The sequence below is a fragment of the Crassostrea angulata genome, chromosome 8 (assembly GCF_025612915.1).
Source record: "Crassostrea angulata isolate pt1a10 chromosome 8, ASM2561291v2, whole genome shotgun sequence".
Lineage (NCBI taxonomy): Eukaryota > Metazoa > Mollusca > Bivalvia > Ostreida > Ostreidae > Magallana > Magallana angulata.
This window is the reverse complement of record NC_069118.1, coordinates 14,528,405-14,547,571: the sequence shown is the minus strand read 5'-3', so window position 1 is coordinate 14,547,571 and position 19,167 is coordinate 14,528,405. Positions and strand designations below refer to the sequence as shown.

Below are 19,167 nucleotides of genomic sequence, written 5' to 3'. Positions count from 1 at the left end.
TCTAGTTCTTCAGGTACTTGAGAGTTCATTAAAGTAGCCACTAATATACTTAGGCATTGGTAAGAGAGGAGTTCATAAATCAGGATTCTGTGCTGGCGAAATTGTAGAAGCTCTAATTGAAAAGTGCTTGTCTGTGTCTGCCTATATAAAGAAAGTGGCAGTGTTATCAAAGAAAACATTAGGTATTTTGTTGCATTAAGTAATAAATTAGAGGCAGGAATTGAACCTTGGTGATTTAGGGTGATGGGAGAAGGGTGCCTATTGCTGTTATAGTCAGGCTTAAAGTGTCTTCTTGTCTATTCAGGGACAGTCTGCAGTGTCTGTCGTTTAATCATTATCCTTTTTTTTTTTTTTTTTTTAGATCTAAAGATTCTATAAATGTTGGAAATGGTGTCTCTTGCTTATTTTTCTTATAAAACTGGAGAAAAAAATTGAAATAGCTAGGTTAAAGATGATAAAATGAGAAAAGAAACTGATCCCGGTTGCATAGAAACTTAAAATAAAAATGTTGGTACCTAATGACTTTTTATGCCAAGTAAAATCTTTCATATTATCAAAGAATATTAAGGATGCTGTTTCGATAATGATTTTAAAATTAATTTTACGGCAATTAATGCTGATAAGAAATGCTTGATTCCGTTTCAAATTCCCAGCACAACTTGTGTGATATGGAGCTTCTCAGCATCTTAATGATTTAAGGGACAAATAATTCAGATAGATTGCAAAATATTGCACAGAAACCTGCAGGGAGATCTCAAAGTAACTTCCTGTATCCAGTCTAGAGGGATAATTGTGTCAAACCCGAATTAAAAGCTCCCAAGTAATCTCCAAGACTTATCATTAGAGGCACCGATAGAAACTCCGATAGATAGAAATGACAAAAATTACAGCAATTTATGAAGAAGTGTTATTTGGTGTATAAAAACTTTATCATGATAGGGATTAAATTTAGAAGTCTGAATGGTTTTTATGAATCTAAAATAGACAGATTTGATATTTTCATTTACTGCCAATTTCTTATTTCTTTTCAATTGCAGCTAGAGTAGACATTTAAGATTTGGGAAATAAAAATTCATTGCATATTATGTCAAAGCAATAAAGAGTTGAAGAGGTTTAAATTAATTTATGTTTGAAATCTTTAAATAAAAGAAATAAACTGTCTGGGTGTCCTCCAATGAGTAAGAGAGAAAATTGAATTGATTTTTAGTGCAGAAAGATTAAGTCAGGAATTCAAAAACGGGTTGCAGAATCCTTGCTATATTTGTTTTCTTACTAAATTAAGTATTTTCTCTTGCTGTGAGCCCAAGTTCAACCTATGAAAGAGATTTTAATGGGTAATTGATAAACAGTTGTAGATTTAAGTTTCAAGCTCATTTCCTTCTGAAATGGTAATCTACAATGGATATGGAGAAGTTTGAAGAAGGGTAGAATCATGTCCGTTCATTAATTAACCCCCTCCCTCGACATCCACCTTGACTTGACTGTCTTTTGAGCATTTGCATGTTAAATGGAGATTGGACAAAATGCTTCATCATAGAGTGTAGTATTGTTTGGCAATTAAATGACCAGAATTTCAATTAACTTTGCAGCTGTAATTAAGATCCGCGAGGTGAGTGAGTACCTGTGTGAATGAAGTCAAAGATATGGCTGTCTGACTATGTGTTTGACAGGTTCAGGGGAATAGGAGCTGTTTTTACAACCCATCAACTTGTGAAGCCTCTCTGCTTTTTTATCTGAGCTAAAATCAGATTGTATCAAGAGATTTGAATGATTATTGCCAAATACTCACACAGTCATTGTTTGATGTCAAGTAGCAAACCGCCAGGGGGACCCTGACATTTTTAAAGTTATGAATATTATTGTGTGTAAAAATATTCTTATTTTTTACGTGAGGTCACTCACTGACAATGTAGGATGAGTACTTCAAAGAAAAACAGCAGGTGCATGTATATACCATATCAGCATTCCCTATTGTGTTTCTGAGGTCTGTTTTGGGGGGTATGAATCTAGAAGTGCATGGTGGCATAGAAAGAAGTACATCTTGCTTGCGCTAAAGTGCAAATAAAAAGCATACATGTATTCATAATAGTTCAAACTTTGATCACTTCTTAGAGTACTAAAATAATAAAATTTCTTATATAAGTTTACACAGAAACAATAAATAATCCAAGATTATATCTCAGCCAAATTTTATGCTTTTTATAGCTTATTTCTAATGATAGACATTTTGAGAGGGGGGGGGGGTAAGAATTTTTTTACTTTTGAATGGATGCTGAGTAAAGCATATTCAGACTTTGTGAATAATTTTAAGGATCCAAAGGTGAAGGAAAGATATACATTTATTGTCTTTTCCCCACCGTTCGTGTCCATTTCATAAAGTTACAAGTCAGAGGTCTCTTTCATTATGAAAGGGATGGCATTCCTCGACCATGTATCAGCTGCTAATTAATGGAAGCATGCATCTCAATGACACTGAATCTTTGACCTGTTACATCAGGGTCATGAACACTTTTCACACATGGAATGACTGGGGGTGTGGGAGGACTGCACTAATTGTGATTATAAAAAGTACATGTAACTTTTTCACAAAGAGAGGCCTGACATGCAAATCAGTCACATATTAACCTGCCTGTCTCCATATAACTTGAGTATAAATTTGAATTTTATTCAAATTAAATAGACCGTATGGCTATTGTACTAATTTATCTAGAGGATTTAATGATCGAGATTTAATGATGTAGATGTATATAATTATGATGTACTTTCACTACAGGTTCAGCCTACCTCATGATGATGACAAAAGTTGTAAGAAGTTTCTGAAAGGCCCTTTCACTGACCACATTATGTCCCCCTCTCTGGATCACAAAACGAGCCCCTGGACCTGGTCTCACTGCAGCTCCGAACTCATCACTCGCTTCATTGAGTAAGTACTGTCAGGCAGTGCAGGCCTTTACCATCAAAGCTAGTACCTCCAGTGCCTTAATTATCATTTAGTCCGGCAACTTTCATGAAAATAAAAATTAAAAGAAAATTTATTGCAAAGTTCATAAATAGTATGAAATAAATATGCTGAAATTTTTAAATGTATTTACATTTCTCTCTTCTGTTACAAAAGATACAATATATTTTAAAAGCTTTTTTTACAATTACATGTACAAAACTCCATACTACACTAAATATTTTTTTTCCTGTTACAAAAAATACAATTTTCATAAAAAATATTTCAGTTACAAAAATTTTCACATGTCTTTTGTTGTTTCAAAAGTTATGATATTTTGACATGCTTTGTTGTATGATGCAGTGCAGGTTCAGCGGAGTGTTTATTGGATCAGCCTGGCCGCAGGAGAGTGCGAGCAGAGAAGGGGGAGGCTGGAGAACTGTACAGGATCGACAAGCAGTGCGAACTGATGTTTGGACCAGACTTCAAGATTTGTCCCTACATGGTAATAATCGCCCAAGTCACTAGTCTAATAGACAGAGACTATTAAGACCTGTTATTTATCGATTAATTAAAGAATTTTGCATAATTAGTTGGAAAAAATCATAAAGAAACATGTATTGAAATATTTTTTTCTTGATTTCAATAGCAAGACTGTAAGCGACTGTGGTGTACAGATAGCAAGTCTAAATCCAAGTCCTGTCAAACTCTACACATGCCCTGGGCAGATGGAACAATATGTGGAGCTCAAAAGGTTGGTCCCCTCCCTCTCCCCCCTCCCCCCTCCCTCTCTCTCTCTCTCTCTCTCTCTCTCTCAACTGCTTGCAATCACATGTTCATACACATTGATTCATTAGTTAAGTTCTCCTATCCTCCTTTCTTATAAAATAAAATAAGGCATACTAATTTTTGCACTGAGGCAGATGTGTTTAAAGTTCTTTTGAAGTGCATGGTGTTCTTTATAGTAAAAGTGTACTTTATAAGAAAAAAGTTAATTTTTTGCATACAAGTAAAGCACACCAAAAAAATTAATCTGCCTGTAAAACCTACCATTACAAATGTTGGCAGCATGGACAAGATAACTGATTTGGGTGATATTTTTTTAAATTGTATATACATCATATTATCTGCAGTGAAGGAGGCACAAAGATGTGCTGAAAAGTGAAACCAGATTACTTTTATCAGAATTATGTGAAAAAAAATTAACATATGTTGTGGAAAAATAAACTGTTAAAGAAGTGGCTTTTTATCAAACTTGAATTCAGTACGTAAAGAATACCAGCAAAACACTTTTAATTTGTTGTTCTGGTGTTCTGAAATTGAATGCCGGGATTGTTGATACAGATATTCAGGAGAACACAGGCTTTACAGAAGCGGTTGTACAATTTGTATTCAAAAGTAGGCAACACTTAACAGTTACATTATTCTTCACAAATACAAATTTGCACTTAGTATCAAGGCACTGGAAGTTGTCTGATTCTTGAAGATTTCATATGTAAAATTTTATCATCAAGTGGAACTTTAAAGAAAACTTATTTCTGCAGAGAAGTGCAGCCAGCACCCTTTTAATCATACAATTTAACAGGATCACTCGAGGAGCATTAATAGATTTATTTGCTGAAATAATTTACAGACGATTACTGGTTGGCAATATTCCTGATAATCTATTAAAATTTCATAATCTCTAGAATTGCCCCATATTTTATAGCCAGAGGTTTCGTGAGTTTATGTTTCCTCAAAAATAAAAAGTGAACAGTGTCTCAATTTAAGAAGGCCAAGCTTTCCACAAACAGTAAAGTTTCTGCAGGTAGTTTGTAGATTATATGATTAGGATTTAACAGTTCCCTTGTGTTTATTTCCCCTTGATTCTTGAGCATAGTTCAAATACCCCACACAGCAGCAACATCGAACAATCTTCACTGTATAGGGGGTTTTATTGCTTGTTGCTTCATCATTATTAAAAATCTGATCAGCAACAGCACTATCCTATTTTTTATGTCCTGGAGAGTTCTGAAAAGGGAGACAAATTTGTCATCAGGGGAGGTAATTAAAAATTATCTTTTGAAAAAGTTCCTCAATAAATAACTGTGTTTCTAGTTTGAAACACTTGAGGGGAACAGATGTTTTTAAAAAAGGTGTTCCAGTGCTGCAAGTTGTTGTGTACATCCTCTTAACAGATTCAAATCATCAGGAAGTTTTTCCTAAGCAGTATACAGTTATAAAGCTCATGACTTCAGTATTAAATTTTTATGAGCAAAACACTCTTCATTAAGATAAGGGGCCCTAATCTTGATAGTAACCTGCCTTTAATTGAGGTGTAGGAATCTCCAGGTGAGACAGGCCAGGGTGTTTTATGTTAAGTTGCAAATCGCCAGATTTTTCTGTGCAACCCCCTTTTTTATTTTTCATCAGTATTCTATGAAAAACAAAACCTGTTCTGAAGGTGGGAAATGATTACTGACGTCAATAAAGAAAAAAATGTTAAGTCGGTGGAAGGGCGTAGGGAGGAAAAATGACCTTGATCTGATTAATTTGAGTCAAAAAGGTCATAGACAATCAAAAGTTGTATCAGTTGATTTATCATTTGCCCCTTGTTCTGGAAATTATTACTCATTTATATGAAATGAAAATCAGCTTTCCAAAAAGTTGCTTCAATGTGTTACAGATGTTTCCCAATAATCCTTCAGAAATGATACTTGTCTGATTGTGTTTTATAGTTTTGATTTTGATAATGAGCACATGGTTCCCAGACAGACTGCGCTGTAATGAGCAAATATAAAGTACAATATGATTAAGACATTTAACAAGCTATCTCTATGAAGTACAATTTGAATTAGATATGTGTTTGATGTCACAATTTTTTTGTAAAAAAGAAAGTACAATGTGAATTAGACATTTAAGAAACTGCACTACATGAAGTCAAAATTTTTTGTACAGAAGAAAGTACAACATATTAAACAAACTATCAGTATCTCTATGTAGTCACAATTTTGAATGAAGAAGAATTGATGTAAAATGTTTGATTTTTTGCAGTGGTGCCAACATGGAGAGTGTGTACCAAAGTCTATCCGTAAACCTGTGGATGGGAGCTGGGGAGGGTGGCAGATGTACGGGGACTGTTCCAGGACCTGTGGGGGAGGTGTTCGTATGGCAATCCGCAAATGTAACAGTCCAGAGTAAGTAATTGTGACAGCCCAGAGTAAGTAATTGTAACAGCCAAGAGTAAGTAAATGTAGTAGCTAAGAGTGATTAATTGTAACAGCCCAGAATAAGTAAATGTAACAACCCAGAGTAAGTAATTGTAACAGCCAAGAGTAAGTAAATGTAGTAGCTAAGAGTGATTAATTGTAACAGCCCAGAATAAGTAAATGTAACAACCCAGAGTAAGTAAATGTAACAGCCAAGAGTAAGTAAATGTAAAAGCTCATAGTAAGTAAATGTAACAGCCAAGAGTAAGTAAATGTAACAGCTAAGAGTAAGTTAATGTAACAGCTTAGAATAAGGTAATGTAACAGCCCAGAGTAAGTAAATGTAGAAGCCCAGAGTAAGTAAATGTAACAGCTCAGAGTAAGTAAATGTAACAACCCAGAGTAAGTAAATGTAACAGCCAAGAGTAAGTAAATGTAACAACCAGGAGTAGGTAAATGTACCAACCAGGAGTAGGTAAATGTAACAGCTTAGGGTTAGTCTTTAATATGCAAAGACTCACTCTTTAACAGCAGTTTTATATGAAGAAACACTAGAAACTTAAAATGAGTCAAAATAAGCTATATCAGAATTTCAGATCTGATTTTGCAAAACATAAATTTATTGAAGTACAAATATCAAAAGACTCATCAACTCTTCAGCCTTAACTTGGTACCTTGATTCTTAAATATTAGTGTAGTGCACCAAATCAATGCATGCAATAAGTCACGTCGTGCAAGGTGTATACCTGCAGAGAAGGATGAGCAATAGAGGTTGTAAAACTTGTAGGAGAGAAGTAAATGGAATATTTCGGTGCTGCATTTTCTTGTAATGTCTTGTACTTTTCAATGTTCTGTCATTGCAGGCCAGCCAATGGAGGATTGTACTGTACCGGGCGCAGAACCAGATACAAATCCTGTAACAACAAGGTGAGGTCAGGTTATGGATCTCCAAAACTCTTTTTCTTGCCTTTTCCCAATAGATAAAATGCAAGTTTTATGTTGCTTTAATGACTTGGAAGTGCACAGGAGTCAACGACCTGACAACAATAACTTGTGTGTTAATGATCTCCCATGATGCACTGCAACAAAACCTACAACCTCCCAGCAGGCTCTCTGTGAAGTTGACAATTATGTATAATGAGACAAGTAACAGAATTTAGGTAGTAGGAAGTTAGTTTTTAACCTCTCAAGATGGGGGATACATGATTGAATCTGCAACTAAGCACTTTGTAAGGGTTGCTCCCTAGTTGATTGTTATCTAATTAATCATAAGGTGATAACAAAGAAATGTGAATAAGCCAAACACCCTAGTTAACACAAAACAGGTGTTTATACCAAGAATAAAGCTACTGTTTTGAGTGATAGAAGCAAATGAGGAGACTGTGTGAATAATGAAATCTGCCCACTAAGTCCAAGAGGTGAACAGGTTCAAAGTCGTTCATCTCTTCACATAAATAAACATCAATTATTGTGGTCCCAGGAAGTTCCGCCATATTGGCAGGGTTTTTCCTTGTTTACGGGAGCCGGGATCCTTGGGAGTTGAATAACCTGAGAAACAGGGCTTCATTTTTTATGTTTTTTCCAATTTTTTTTCTGTTCACAGCTCTTAATGTTTGTTAATATTATTTTATTGTTTATAGTCAGATACACAAGACTCTTGGATGTTGTTAAGACTTCAGTATTGCATGGCCTTGGTATTTTTGTTTAGTCGGTATATTTTATCTTTTGCAGCCGTGTGATCCAGGCACCAAAGATTTTCGTGAGATTCAGTGCTCGGTGTTTGACAACAATCTGAAGCTGCAGGGTCTCCCCTCCAACGTGCGTTGGGTCCCCAAGTATGCTGGAAGTACGTTAGATTCCAACATGCATTGTTGACATGAGCACTTTCCAATCTATACCTCATTCATAAATCTGATATAAGTATACAATTAACAAAAATAAATGCTCATTATTTATTGTTAAATGTGAGATTCTTCACTGCTAAAATGAAATGGTTTGAATTTCTTTGACTCCTTCTAAAAGTGATCAAGATTGCTTATATAGTTATATATACATTTGTAATTCCATTTAAATATGTGTTATATGTATTTATATATATACATACTAATTGTTTATAAGCTATTTCTTTTTGAAAATTTGTATATTGGCTATTCGTTTATGTTGTATATTGTCTATTTTCATCTGTAGTTCGTATTAAGGATGCCTGTAAACTGTACTGCCGAGCCTCCTCCAGCTCCGCCTACTACCTACTGAAAGACAAAGTCGTGGACGGAACTAAGTGTGGACCTGATACATTTGACATGTGTGTGAATGGCATCTGCCAGGTAAAAATAAGATCATCTGGGTAACCTTTATTGATTAATATAAAGATTGTTCTATTGTAACCATCTTGAACATGTAATTTGCACTCAATTTCAAATGCATGGTGCATCAAAAATGCACTGGAGGTAATAAAGATGATAAACTTGGGAAGTGATTTACAGAAAGCTGGCTGTGATAACAAACTGGGTTCTGAGTTGGTGGTGGATCGATGTGGAATTTGTGGAGGAGACAACTCCACATGTCGCATGGAGCGAGTTTACAACCGATTCAACCTTGTCAATTTAACTTATGGTGAGCTTCCTTCTCTCCTACCTCCAAAATTGTATGTTTTTCAGTAAACAATAAAAGGACAATAACATATTATTGTATTTCTCTTGTTGAAGGGTATTTTGTGAATCTATTTTTATTCTCTATAGGGTACAACTATGTTCATACCATTCCAAATGGAGCAAGAGACATTCTGATCAAGCAGCACGGAGTAGTATCAGGGCTGGATGAGGACGGCAATTATCTAGGTGCATTGATATAGGCGTTTCTGTTGATTTTATCAAGCAAAGACGAGCTCGAATGAACTCAAGATTTTTGAAAAATAGAGATGATAAGCTCCTCTGTTAATAGAGGTAGACAAAGAGTTCTGTATATTTTAGAGTTTTTAATGTTTTATTTTTGAAAGAATTTGTCAATAAATTTCTTTTTAATGATTCTTTTTAGCACTAAAGAATGAGAGTCAGTATTTCATTTTGAACGGGAACAAAACCATCAACGTGGCCAAAACCAGGATCCGTGTGGCAGGTGCTTGGATCGAGTACAGTGGCTCGGGCGCTCTGATGGAGACCATCAATGCCACTGGACCAATACAAGAAAGCATCTCACTGTGGGTGAGTGGCTCACTAGCCTAGCCTTAATGCAACCAGTTTAAGTCATGGGACCTGTTAAACCCCTTTTGGTCATTCCAATGGTTTTGCATTCTTTTGCAGCTGGAATTCTTTCTTGGTGCAACCTTTTTTAATACTGGTAATAAAAGAAATGAGTTATGTTCCTTTTTTGCTAAGAGACATTTTTCAACACAAATCTTTCTCTCCTGAGGGTAATCAAGTACCAATATTTTTATATTAGAAGCAAATGTTCAATGTACTTAATGTTGGTAGGGCACCAAGTTGTATTTTGATTGTATCAAATATTGATATTCTTTTGAGCTCTTTTAAGTAAAGCACTTACAAAGTAAAGATCCCTCTGATGAATTAACTCCTAGGATTCTTAAGCTTGCTAAGTTTTTTTTTCTGAGCCCCCCAAAATTCATGTAGAACACCCAAGACCTTTAATCTGGTTATTGTAATGCCAGTTTTATGGCTTAATCTAGTTTTTTCCAGATAATTGGTGGATTAAGAGATACAGGGAACATTGATCATCAGTGATAATCTGTCTCAATTCTTGAGGCGGTTTCTGAGAGTTTTTGCATGCAGCGTTGCCTCTGCTGACCCACTGTATGTCTATATATACTGATGAGCCTTCCCTTCCTAGTAAACACTCGGTTGATCATGTAGCCCCTTTTGTTTACATCAATCACCCCCCTGCTTTCTATCATGGAGTCTGGGTCAGGAGGTCTCTCATGTATCCAAAACTTAAACAAATCAAGCCTCTTCTCCGTCATTGTAACATATTGTTTTCTGTCAGAAATAACAATTGTTCCGGGGTGTTTTCCTCTGTTCCGCTGTCGAAATGTTCTTGTTTTCTAATTTTTCATGATTTTTGCTTTATTCCTTAATGAAGGAAAAAAAAATTTGCATTGTATTTTAAGATCTCAAGAAGATGAATAGTGTCTGTACACTTGTGCAGCTGCTTGCTCAGATCTTAAATTTGCTCAAGTATAAGTACCTGGTTCATTGCTTATTGTGTGATAATCAATTTACAGGATTGAAAAACAGATTATATTAATAATGTTAGATAAAGAGTGTGACCTTCCTTTGATGCATCAGCAATTTTTCAAAAAACATTGTTACGCTATGCACTTATATACACATATTACCTCTGATTTTAGATTGATATGAGATGAGTTGTAAAGATAGAAGAACATTACTGTATATTGTGATTTTTTGGTTGCAGGTCTTGTCCGTTGCAGAGTTATTCCCCCCTAACATTGAGTACAGCTATGTCCTGAATGTGGAGTCGCGGTTTGTGTGGAGTGGGGAAGGACCATGGGGGCCATGTAACAGCACATGTCAAGGTCAAATAACACCTATCTATGACCTTACGCAATGTTACTAGATATAGTACTTAACTGCAGTCATTTTTTTCCACAAAAGTTTATCATTATGTTTTAACATGTGTGGTTGGTTAATTTTATTTATTTGAGGAATTGCACTATTACCTGTAAAATTGAAACATTTAAAGTTGTGGTTTTATAAACATTTCAAATGATTTACTTTGCATTTGACACGACATTAGATTAAACTGTAAGACTTTAAATTTAACTCTAAGAATATTGTGCATTTTTTATTAAGTGAAGGAGATTGATGGTTGATTTATTTTCCTGTATATATAGGTTACACACAGCAGTCCGTTGTGTGTGTCAGTGATGATGAGGAACGAATAATTGTCTCCGACAAAAAGTGTGAGCATTTCCTGATTACCAGACCAATACCGAGGATCAAGCGATGCAACTTGGGATGTACTCTCAGGTAAAGTTGTTTATACACTCAAGTAAAAATTGAGTACACTTGTGTAAAAGTTTGAGTACATTCAGGTTAAAACATGAGTACACTCAGCTAGTGTATTGAGTTAGTACAATCAAAAAATAGGTTTCAGACTTTGTGAACTCAGACTGTATTTTGGGTTTTTACACAAGAATTGTGGTAGAGGATTAAGTTGACCATGTTTATGTTATGTAGACAAATTGATACAGAAGGATCATGCTCTTGGAAAGCAACATGTAAATATAAAGATGCTCAGGCAGCCTTTATTTACATGAAAAACTTGCACTCAATTCTTTATTGAATAGTTACATAATCTAAAAATGTAAATTGGCACAGAATGCATTGTTTTGAAAGAAATCCACTACATAATATAACAATTTTTTGGCAATTAGGTGACCGAATATTAGAGGGATCTTGGCAATAACTTTGATGTTTCTTTTTCAAGGTGGGAGTCAGAAAGACATGAATGTTCTGCCAGGTGTGGCGAGGGTGTGGCCAAACAGACGGTCAAATGTGTGAAAAAGACAGGATGGAAGGAGGAAAGCGTCTCAGAGGACCAGTGTAGGGGGGTGGGGCACCGCCCAGGGGACCTTGTCATGTGTACAGGGGAGTGCAATCCCACACAGTGGCAGTATACTGAGTGGTCAAGGGTGAGAATTACCAATGTTTTCACCAGGTTATGAACTCTGGTAGAATTTAAGAAATTTGCGGATCATCTGCTTGTATAATCACACATGGAGAAAATTAGATTTCTATCCAACATGTTTCCTGTCATAAAAGATATCGCTTAACTTTTATTATGAATATAGATTATAGAATAAACATATCTACTACCTTTTTGGTTCTATATCATAGGTATTGCATGATAACTAGGTTGGAAAGAATCAATTTCAGATGCATTGACCTTTTATCAGCAGTGCCAGTGATACGATACATGTAGTTCGTAAAGAGCAAACTAATTGTAGACCAGAGATACAAAGCTAACTCTGTAAATAGCTGATAAAGTCATAATAAAAAGGTGCCAATGACTTCATGTTCTTTTTTTGTTGCAGTGCACCAAGTCTTGTGGCGGGGGCTTTCAGGAGAGGGTTGGGCAGTGTATGGACTACAGACAGAACGAACTCCCGGACTCCGAGTGTGACAACACCGGCAAAGTGATGATCAGGAAATGTAACGAACAGCCCTGTCCGGAGTGGCACGCTAGTGTCTGGAATGGGGTACGGATATCTACAGCAAAATATCTCAAAAATAATCATATAATTAATTAATATTTTTAATAATAATTATACAATCATTTTTTTTCCAATCAGTACATAATCTTGATATCACATTTGCAATTAAAATGCTCTTTTGGGGTAATTATATACTAATAGATTTTATCAACAACAAAATTGAATAATAGATATGACTTTCAGAGAAAATAAAATTGCAATTACTTTTTAATAAAAATGCATGACCAAGTGTAATTTAGATTAAAAATTTGTGTGCTTGAAGACTTGATAAGCGCTATATCTTAATTGTGCAATGTTAATTTTTTAGTGCTCACACACTTGTGGGACAGGCATTCGACACAGAAAGATAAACTGTTACCAAGGCAAAACCAAAGTCCCAGAGAAAGAGTGTGACCGAAGCAGTCGTCCCTCCAACATGGAAGTGTGTAACCAGGGGCCCTGTCCCATCTGGCACACCTCTGGCTGGGAGAGGGTAGGTATCCTTAGGGGCAGGGTAGGGGAAAGGAGGGGGGGGGGATTGTGTGGTTATAATAGATGTGTAAAGGTCAATTTAACCAGTTCAAACTCTAGCAACAGATAGCTCTGTGTGTAGAGCACCTGAGTAGAGAAAATTAAGAAAGCCCAGATTCAAATCCTGGTCTAGTCTTTCTCCAGACTCATTTTACATGCTTAGCTTAATGAAAATCCCAAGATTTATGCATTGATGAAGGCCTCATTAATGAGCTGATTAAGGTCTATGATATTAGGCTGATAACATGTTATAGTTTGGTGTAGGGTGCCAGTGTTTACAAGTGGATGTGTTTTGTAAGACGCTCACCTTTGTAAAGGCATCAAATGTTTTTCTACACTAATGGAAAGTTTATTTGTAAAAGACACATAATGTATATACTGTTCTGTTTACAAACATTGAAAGATACTACGGTTGTAAATGTAATAGGATACCAAAACTTCTATATTAACTGCCTTTGATTGCACACATTTTCCAAGCAATATATTGTTTGAGATATTTGCCAATGACACAATATAGAGACTTTTTTCAGTCTTTAGCAAGACAAGTTTATTTGTATAAGATAAAGTGAATACAGTCTGGAGCTGATACCAAGAGTGATTGAAGTAAATTCTGACAAGTTTCCCTATTACATTTCACATCTATTTACCCGAATAGATATGTTTGAGCAGATTAAGCAAAAGAAAAATAGATTTTGATTTGAATAAATCAAAGCAATAATAAGATACAGATAATTGTTTTATCGTTGGATTGGTGCCGTATACCTTTATGTTAAACCTGAGTATCCAGCAACTTTGAGGCCTTTGATCCAATCGGACATGCAAGTGACCACTCTCTTTGAGAGCTACTCACAGGGTTGATGAAATACCCAGATTATTGTCAATTCCCTCAGCAGATCGGTAGCTGATTAGGTTCATTTAGGTTATCAGTCAGTGAGAAGCTGTGGTGTGATGGATTATCTGCCCCTGATCTTTCAGATTATCTGTCATGTATTAGATTAGACAGCTTAATTCTCCTTCCTGGCTCCAGATAATCCATAAGTCGCTCTCCTAGCTATGTCTGAGGCTCTGCTACTGCAGTAAAAGATCATGTGAGTGTAGCCTCTCATTAGGATTAAGGTCAGTGATAGACCTGGAGTTAACCCCCCTTGTTCAATACTTGACGGATTATTGATGAGTAGAAATGATTGAAGTGACAAGCAGTAAAAGCATCTAGCTATCTATCTTCAATAAAACAAAAGCTGCTAGTTTGATGCTCGTTGAAGGTGGAGCTAAGGGCTTCAAACGAAGATTGCTTGTAATGTAATTACTTCTTAAATTACAATTACGTGGATACAATTCCATTGTTTTATTTTGCAAAGATCTTGTTGAAATGTCAGTGTGACAGTAGAGTTCATGGCTGCTTTTAACAGTGCATTTATACAGCTTGTATATATATAACCAGATGAGTACAATTTTTATTGTTGCATTATGCAAAGTCCTTGTTGAAATATCAAATTCAAACTGAAATATTTGTTGAAGAAATGAGAAAATAAGTTTGATTTATATAGAGACATTTAAATCCTTAATGAAAACAATACTTCAGAAGTTAACATACCTCTGCTAATTATACAGAAAAGATTAGAGCTTTTGAAATTCTGGAAATTAAGGAGAACTTTAATTAAAGCTCTGGTCCACTTTTGTTTAATTAGAATGTATCAAGTGGGTGAGGAGCCGATTGAATGAAAATACATTCACCATGACGAGAGTACTTTTATTTTTATCCCATGGTAAACATCAGGCCATGGAAACTTGATTAGACTTAATCTCACTGTCAAGACCGGGCCATTATTTTGGGTGTTATACATTTTTGAGTAGGGGTTGAAAAGGCCAGGGGTAGGTCAAAAAAGTCGTCAGGAAATATTTTTAATCAAGTCAAACATTAGTGGCCATGATTTTTCCACGTATTTAGAGAGGGAGGGGAAGACGCTGGGATATAAGTGAGTGAGAATTGATGTGACGTGATAAGGAAAGGGAGACAGGGTGATAGGACATTTATAGACATACAGGGTCACCGAAGGTCGCCGAGGGGATCCTCTACAGAATTTAATAACCTTGATGTTTTATCTCTGTAAGCTTCATTGAGATTCATGAGTAGATAATAGACCCTCCCCCATTCATAAGGATCCTGTAAACCATTCTAGGTAACAACTAAGGCTTTAAAAAAGGGATGTTTTATGAGGGACCGTGCAAACGCCCTGTCACCTCAATGTGTCAGAGAGACAGTGGCGAGGATTATTTCATCAATTTTGTTTCAGTTTCAAGTGATGCAGTAGCTACCACTTATTGTTTATCAGTTATGTTATCTAGATAAAAAAAATAATGTGAAATATAATATCAGTGATAAGGATCGGAATGCTATATTCCCTTTTAATATTGAAAATAATATTTTAATCTTATTAAAAGGACAAATATTACCAAATATTTAATGTGTTGGCATGTAAGAAGATGTTTTAAAAGGACCAGTTATTTTGTGAAGAATGTGTTATTTATGGGTCTCTAGATAGGGCCTCTGTATTTTGTACATGATGATATCGCTGACTCTTGAGCTCTTTTGGTTTCAGTGTTCAGTCAGCTGTGGACATGGAGTCTCTGTCCGTAATGTCCAATGCCGAAGCACAGACGGCCAGATTCTACGCGGGGGGACATGTGACCCCTCCAGCCGGCCGTACGACACCAGAAAATGTTACATGGGACCTTGCCCACTGATGCCTCCCAGGGTGGCAGCGGCGTTCGATGTAAAAAAGACCACCACTACCACTACCAGTACCACTCCTACCACTACCACTGAAAGGTTAACCACCACCACCACCACCACTGCAGCAAATCACAACACAGTCAGGTGGAGAATCAGCGATTGGTCTCAGGTAAGTTTATACTTGAAATTGCACTTGGGAGAAGTGCAAAAGTTTTTCGCTCATATCAGAGCTCAAGCGATCTGCCTAATGCATGAACTTGATAAAATGAACAATCACAAAATGTGTAAATTGGCATCAGGTTTTGTGAGGTTCAAAGAAATTTTGAGAGATTAAGACAACAGTAAGTTGTTTTTTAATGCTTTTTAAAACTGGAAACTGTCTGCTGATTTTTATTCTATCAAATTTAATTGTCAGTTCAACAGAGCACCTTTTTGACCTTGATGGAGTTTGGATTTTTCGGGGGGAGGGAAGTAAGGCTAGTACCAGTCAAATATGATGAGTCTGCTGTTATTCAAAATGTGTCAGTCCATTAAGCTAATCCAACAGGGATAATCTGTTTTTTGTCTAAGATCTTTTTATGTTCATTTTCCCTACCTTTTTTATCTAGCCAAGATTTGAGTTCTCAATGATTCTCTAATAGCCAATAATGATAATAAACAGGTTGCTGTATCAAATCCACTGCGTGCATGTCTCAATCCAGAACATTAAGAGAAGTACGTCTGTAGTGAGTTTTAAAGAAGATGGGTTTTCATGGTAGCATGCTTAACGGATGGTCTTATTTTAAAACTGCAGAATATCCAGTCTTCGATCAAATCTTAAAATTACAATTGAGTGTTATTTTAAAACTCAAGGCCAACTTCTTTGATTAAGGTTTTAAATAGATTCCTAATTTGTAAGCTTTGATGAAGACTAGGAAAGGAACCAGAGCAGACAGCCAAGAAAATTATCATAATTCCAACATTGTATGAGAGATCAGACAAGACTCTCATTAAAAGTCTGCATCTCACATGCGTTTTGTTAATTGGAATTTAACAAGGTAAAGAGTAAAGTGATCTACTGCCTCAGACAAGCTTATCCTGGTAGGAAATCTTGCCAGCTTGTAACGATGGTATTAGGATAACATGAGAAGCGATATTAATTATTCAAAGTCCACATGTTTAACAGCATAGGGCATCTGTGTGGTCTAATACACTGAAGGCAGCGAGAGGGTCAGCTGAGGACACAGATCCAATCAGCAATGTAACATTATAAGTAGTTTATACCGGTAGATAGACTGAAAGGGCAACAGATACTGTCGATTCCAAATCAAATGCAAGGAATATCTGTGTAAAATTGCAAGAAAACTTACCCCTCGTGGATTTTTAAAAAAAATCTTGCTTTACTATTTCTGATATTTGTAAACTACATGATATTGTAACATAAGTTTGGCATTAGAAATTTTTATATTCTCATGATTTGACACAAAATGGTGGAATTGAAATATTAAGTACTTGCGTAAATTGATACAATTTATAATAACTACAGAATAGATGGGTCTGAACAGAACTTGATATTGAGTCTGGAGCTCTCTTTGTGATTGCAGTGTTCTGTGACATGCGGAGAGGGACGGCGGAACCGCTTTGTGCGATGTGAAGATGCCCAAGGCTATGTCCGGAGCCCAGCCCTGTGTGCTTACATGGACCGACCGGTCAGTTCCCAGGTCTGCACGGAGAGACCCTGTGGGTACTGGAGATCTGGACCCTGGGGACAGGTAAATATGGGACCGTTTTCTGTGTTAAAAGGTATCAAAGGCTTACCGTATGCATTCTGAACATTACAGATTAAAAGTAGGACTTGTCTTGTACTCCTGTATATTTAAGTGTCAGAGCTATTATATACTCATAGATCTCTCTTGTATACTTAGCTTAGACCAAGACACAAAAATATAGTAATCAGGTTTGATTTCACATGCTCTCTGCTTGATATGAATAGGGGTGAGAAGAGTTGCACTTTATACACATTCCTCAGCTGTGAGGGCACATTTAAGTGAAGGGTTGAAGGATTCCCCCATAACTATGACGTGACATTGTATGCTATAAGAATTGACAGCTCCACAGCGAAGAAAGCATCTATCTGTATTCTGGATCTCCACTGCAGCAGAAACACAGCTCAAGCTTTGACAGCCAAGCAGATTTTAATGCTGAAAGAGCCTGTTAACAGTGATATTAACTGGCTTGATGTGACACTATATGCTTTTAAAATCCACGTTTTGAGTTGCAGCCATCAGTTTAAGGGGAGATAATCCATAGATGATTTATGAATATAGGAACCTTTCTTGGTTAGAAACGGAAGTTTTTAGACTGAAAAGCATGGGAGAGGGGCAAGAATTTGTAAAATTAATTATTGTCTTCAAATACTTGCTGTGTACTTTAAGTTTGACATCTTGAGAGAAAAATGGTTTGCTTTTCAATAATCTGTGTTGATATATATGATAAATGGCCATTGATACTATGACACATTCTCTCCCATCCACCTATCCTTATGGTTTGAAGTTAAAATGGTTTTGCCCAATGTATCACAGAATGCATTACCTTTTGAAATTTTAACATGATTGAAGATTGTTGAAGTGTAATTTATATACCATGTCTAATTTACTTGTGTTTTGTACTGTTACAGTGCAGTGTTAGCTGTGGGGAGGGGGAGATAGTCCGACAGGTCATATGTTTCAACTACAACCATCAGCGGACCTCAGATCACCAGTGTAACGCCGCCATCCGACCAGACACCACCAGAAGCTGTAAGGCTGCCGCTGACTGTCCGGTAGAGACCAGTGTTAACTCCAATGTCATGAATAAGAGTAATTCGGCGTCAGAATCGAGCCCCTCTAGTGACTGGAGGACAGGTCCATGGACAAAGGTACTGACAGTACAATTGGTTCATTGATGTATGAGATAAATTGAAAGCTGATATTCATATTAATTTTAATATATGAAATAAAAGATAGGAAGTAAATGATATGCTGGTTGTGATCTGTAATGTTATATTCAGTAAATCATAAAACAAAGTTATTTCCGAAAAAGGAAAACTGAAACAAATGAAACGAGTTTCGTTGCTGGTTAAATAAATCCTTTCTTTTGTCTCAGTGTTCTGCATCCTGTGATTCGGGTTGGCAGAGACGACTGGTTGTGTGCCTGTCAAACAACGAACACAGCGAGCGATGTGATGTCAGCCTCAAGCCCAAAGAGACGCAGCAGTGTAATATGCCGCAATGCCCTTCCTGGACCACTGGACTTTGGTCTCAGGTCAGTCCTTTACACCCCTCACACACATCGGGCCCCAAGACAATTAAAGGAGAGCAGACTTAATTCAACTTCAAATTACTTTCAATGGTTTTATGGAATTTTTGTTTTGTATTTGTACGGTTAAATATTCATCAAAAGGGTAACCTTTTATTATTATCAATACGTGGAAGTCAAAAAATCAAAAATATAACATTTTTCAGGACTTGAGTCTGTTCTCAGTTTATGGTGTCAGAACAATGTGTCCCATTCTGTTTGATATTGAAAGGGT

At 36.3% G+C, this 19,167-nt stretch overlaps 1 protein-coding gene across 5 annotated transcripts in view; it reads left to right on the top strand.

The window, feature by feature from the left end:
• Positions 1–19,167, top strand: part of LOC128157864 (A disintegrin and metalloproteinase with thrombospondin motifs 9-like) — a 77,829-nt gene that overhangs the window by 42,990 nt on the left and 15,672 nt on the right. For 4 of the 5 annotated variants that reach the window (XR_008239870.1, XM_052820519.1, XM_052820520.1 and 1 more), the window contains 19 exons: positions 2,774–2,923; positions 3,302–3,443; positions 3,588–3,692; positions 5,972–6,114; positions 6,990–7,053; positions 7,858–7,972; positions 8,314–8,450; positions 8,610–8,739; positions 8,865–8,963; positions 9,160–9,326; positions 10,552–10,672; positions 10,991–11,126; positions 11,587–11,791; positions 12,194–12,358; positions 12,681–12,845; positions 15,484–15,786; positions 17,201–17,368; positions 18,274–18,513; positions 18,741–18,899. Coding sequence is in view for 4 of the 5 variants with exons in the window: in XM_052820519.1 (XP_052676479.1) it covers positions 2,774–2,923; positions 3,302–3,443; positions 3,588–3,692; positions 5,972–6,114; positions 6,990–7,053; positions 7,858–7,972; positions 8,314–8,450; positions 8,610–8,739; positions 8,865–8,963; positions 9,160–9,326; positions 10,552–10,672; positions 10,991–11,126; positions 11,587–11,791; positions 12,194–12,358; positions 12,681–12,845; positions 15,484–15,786; positions 17,201–17,368; positions 18,274–18,513; positions 18,741–18,899 (2,914 nt within the window). In the remaining variant the exon portion in view is untranslated. Of the gene's footprint in view, positions 1–2,773; positions 2,924–3,301; positions 3,444–3,587; positions 3,693–5,971; positions 6,115–6,989; positions 7,054–7,857; positions 7,973–8,313; positions 8,451–8,609; positions 8,740–8,864; positions 8,964–9,159; positions 9,327–10,551; positions 10,673–10,990; positions 11,127–11,586; positions 11,792–12,193; positions 12,359–12,680; positions 12,846–15,483; positions 15,787–17,200; positions 17,369–18,273; positions 18,514–18,740; positions 18,900–19,167 lie in introns of those variants that run through there. The other variant, XM_052820522.1, reaches the window with a different exon arrangement.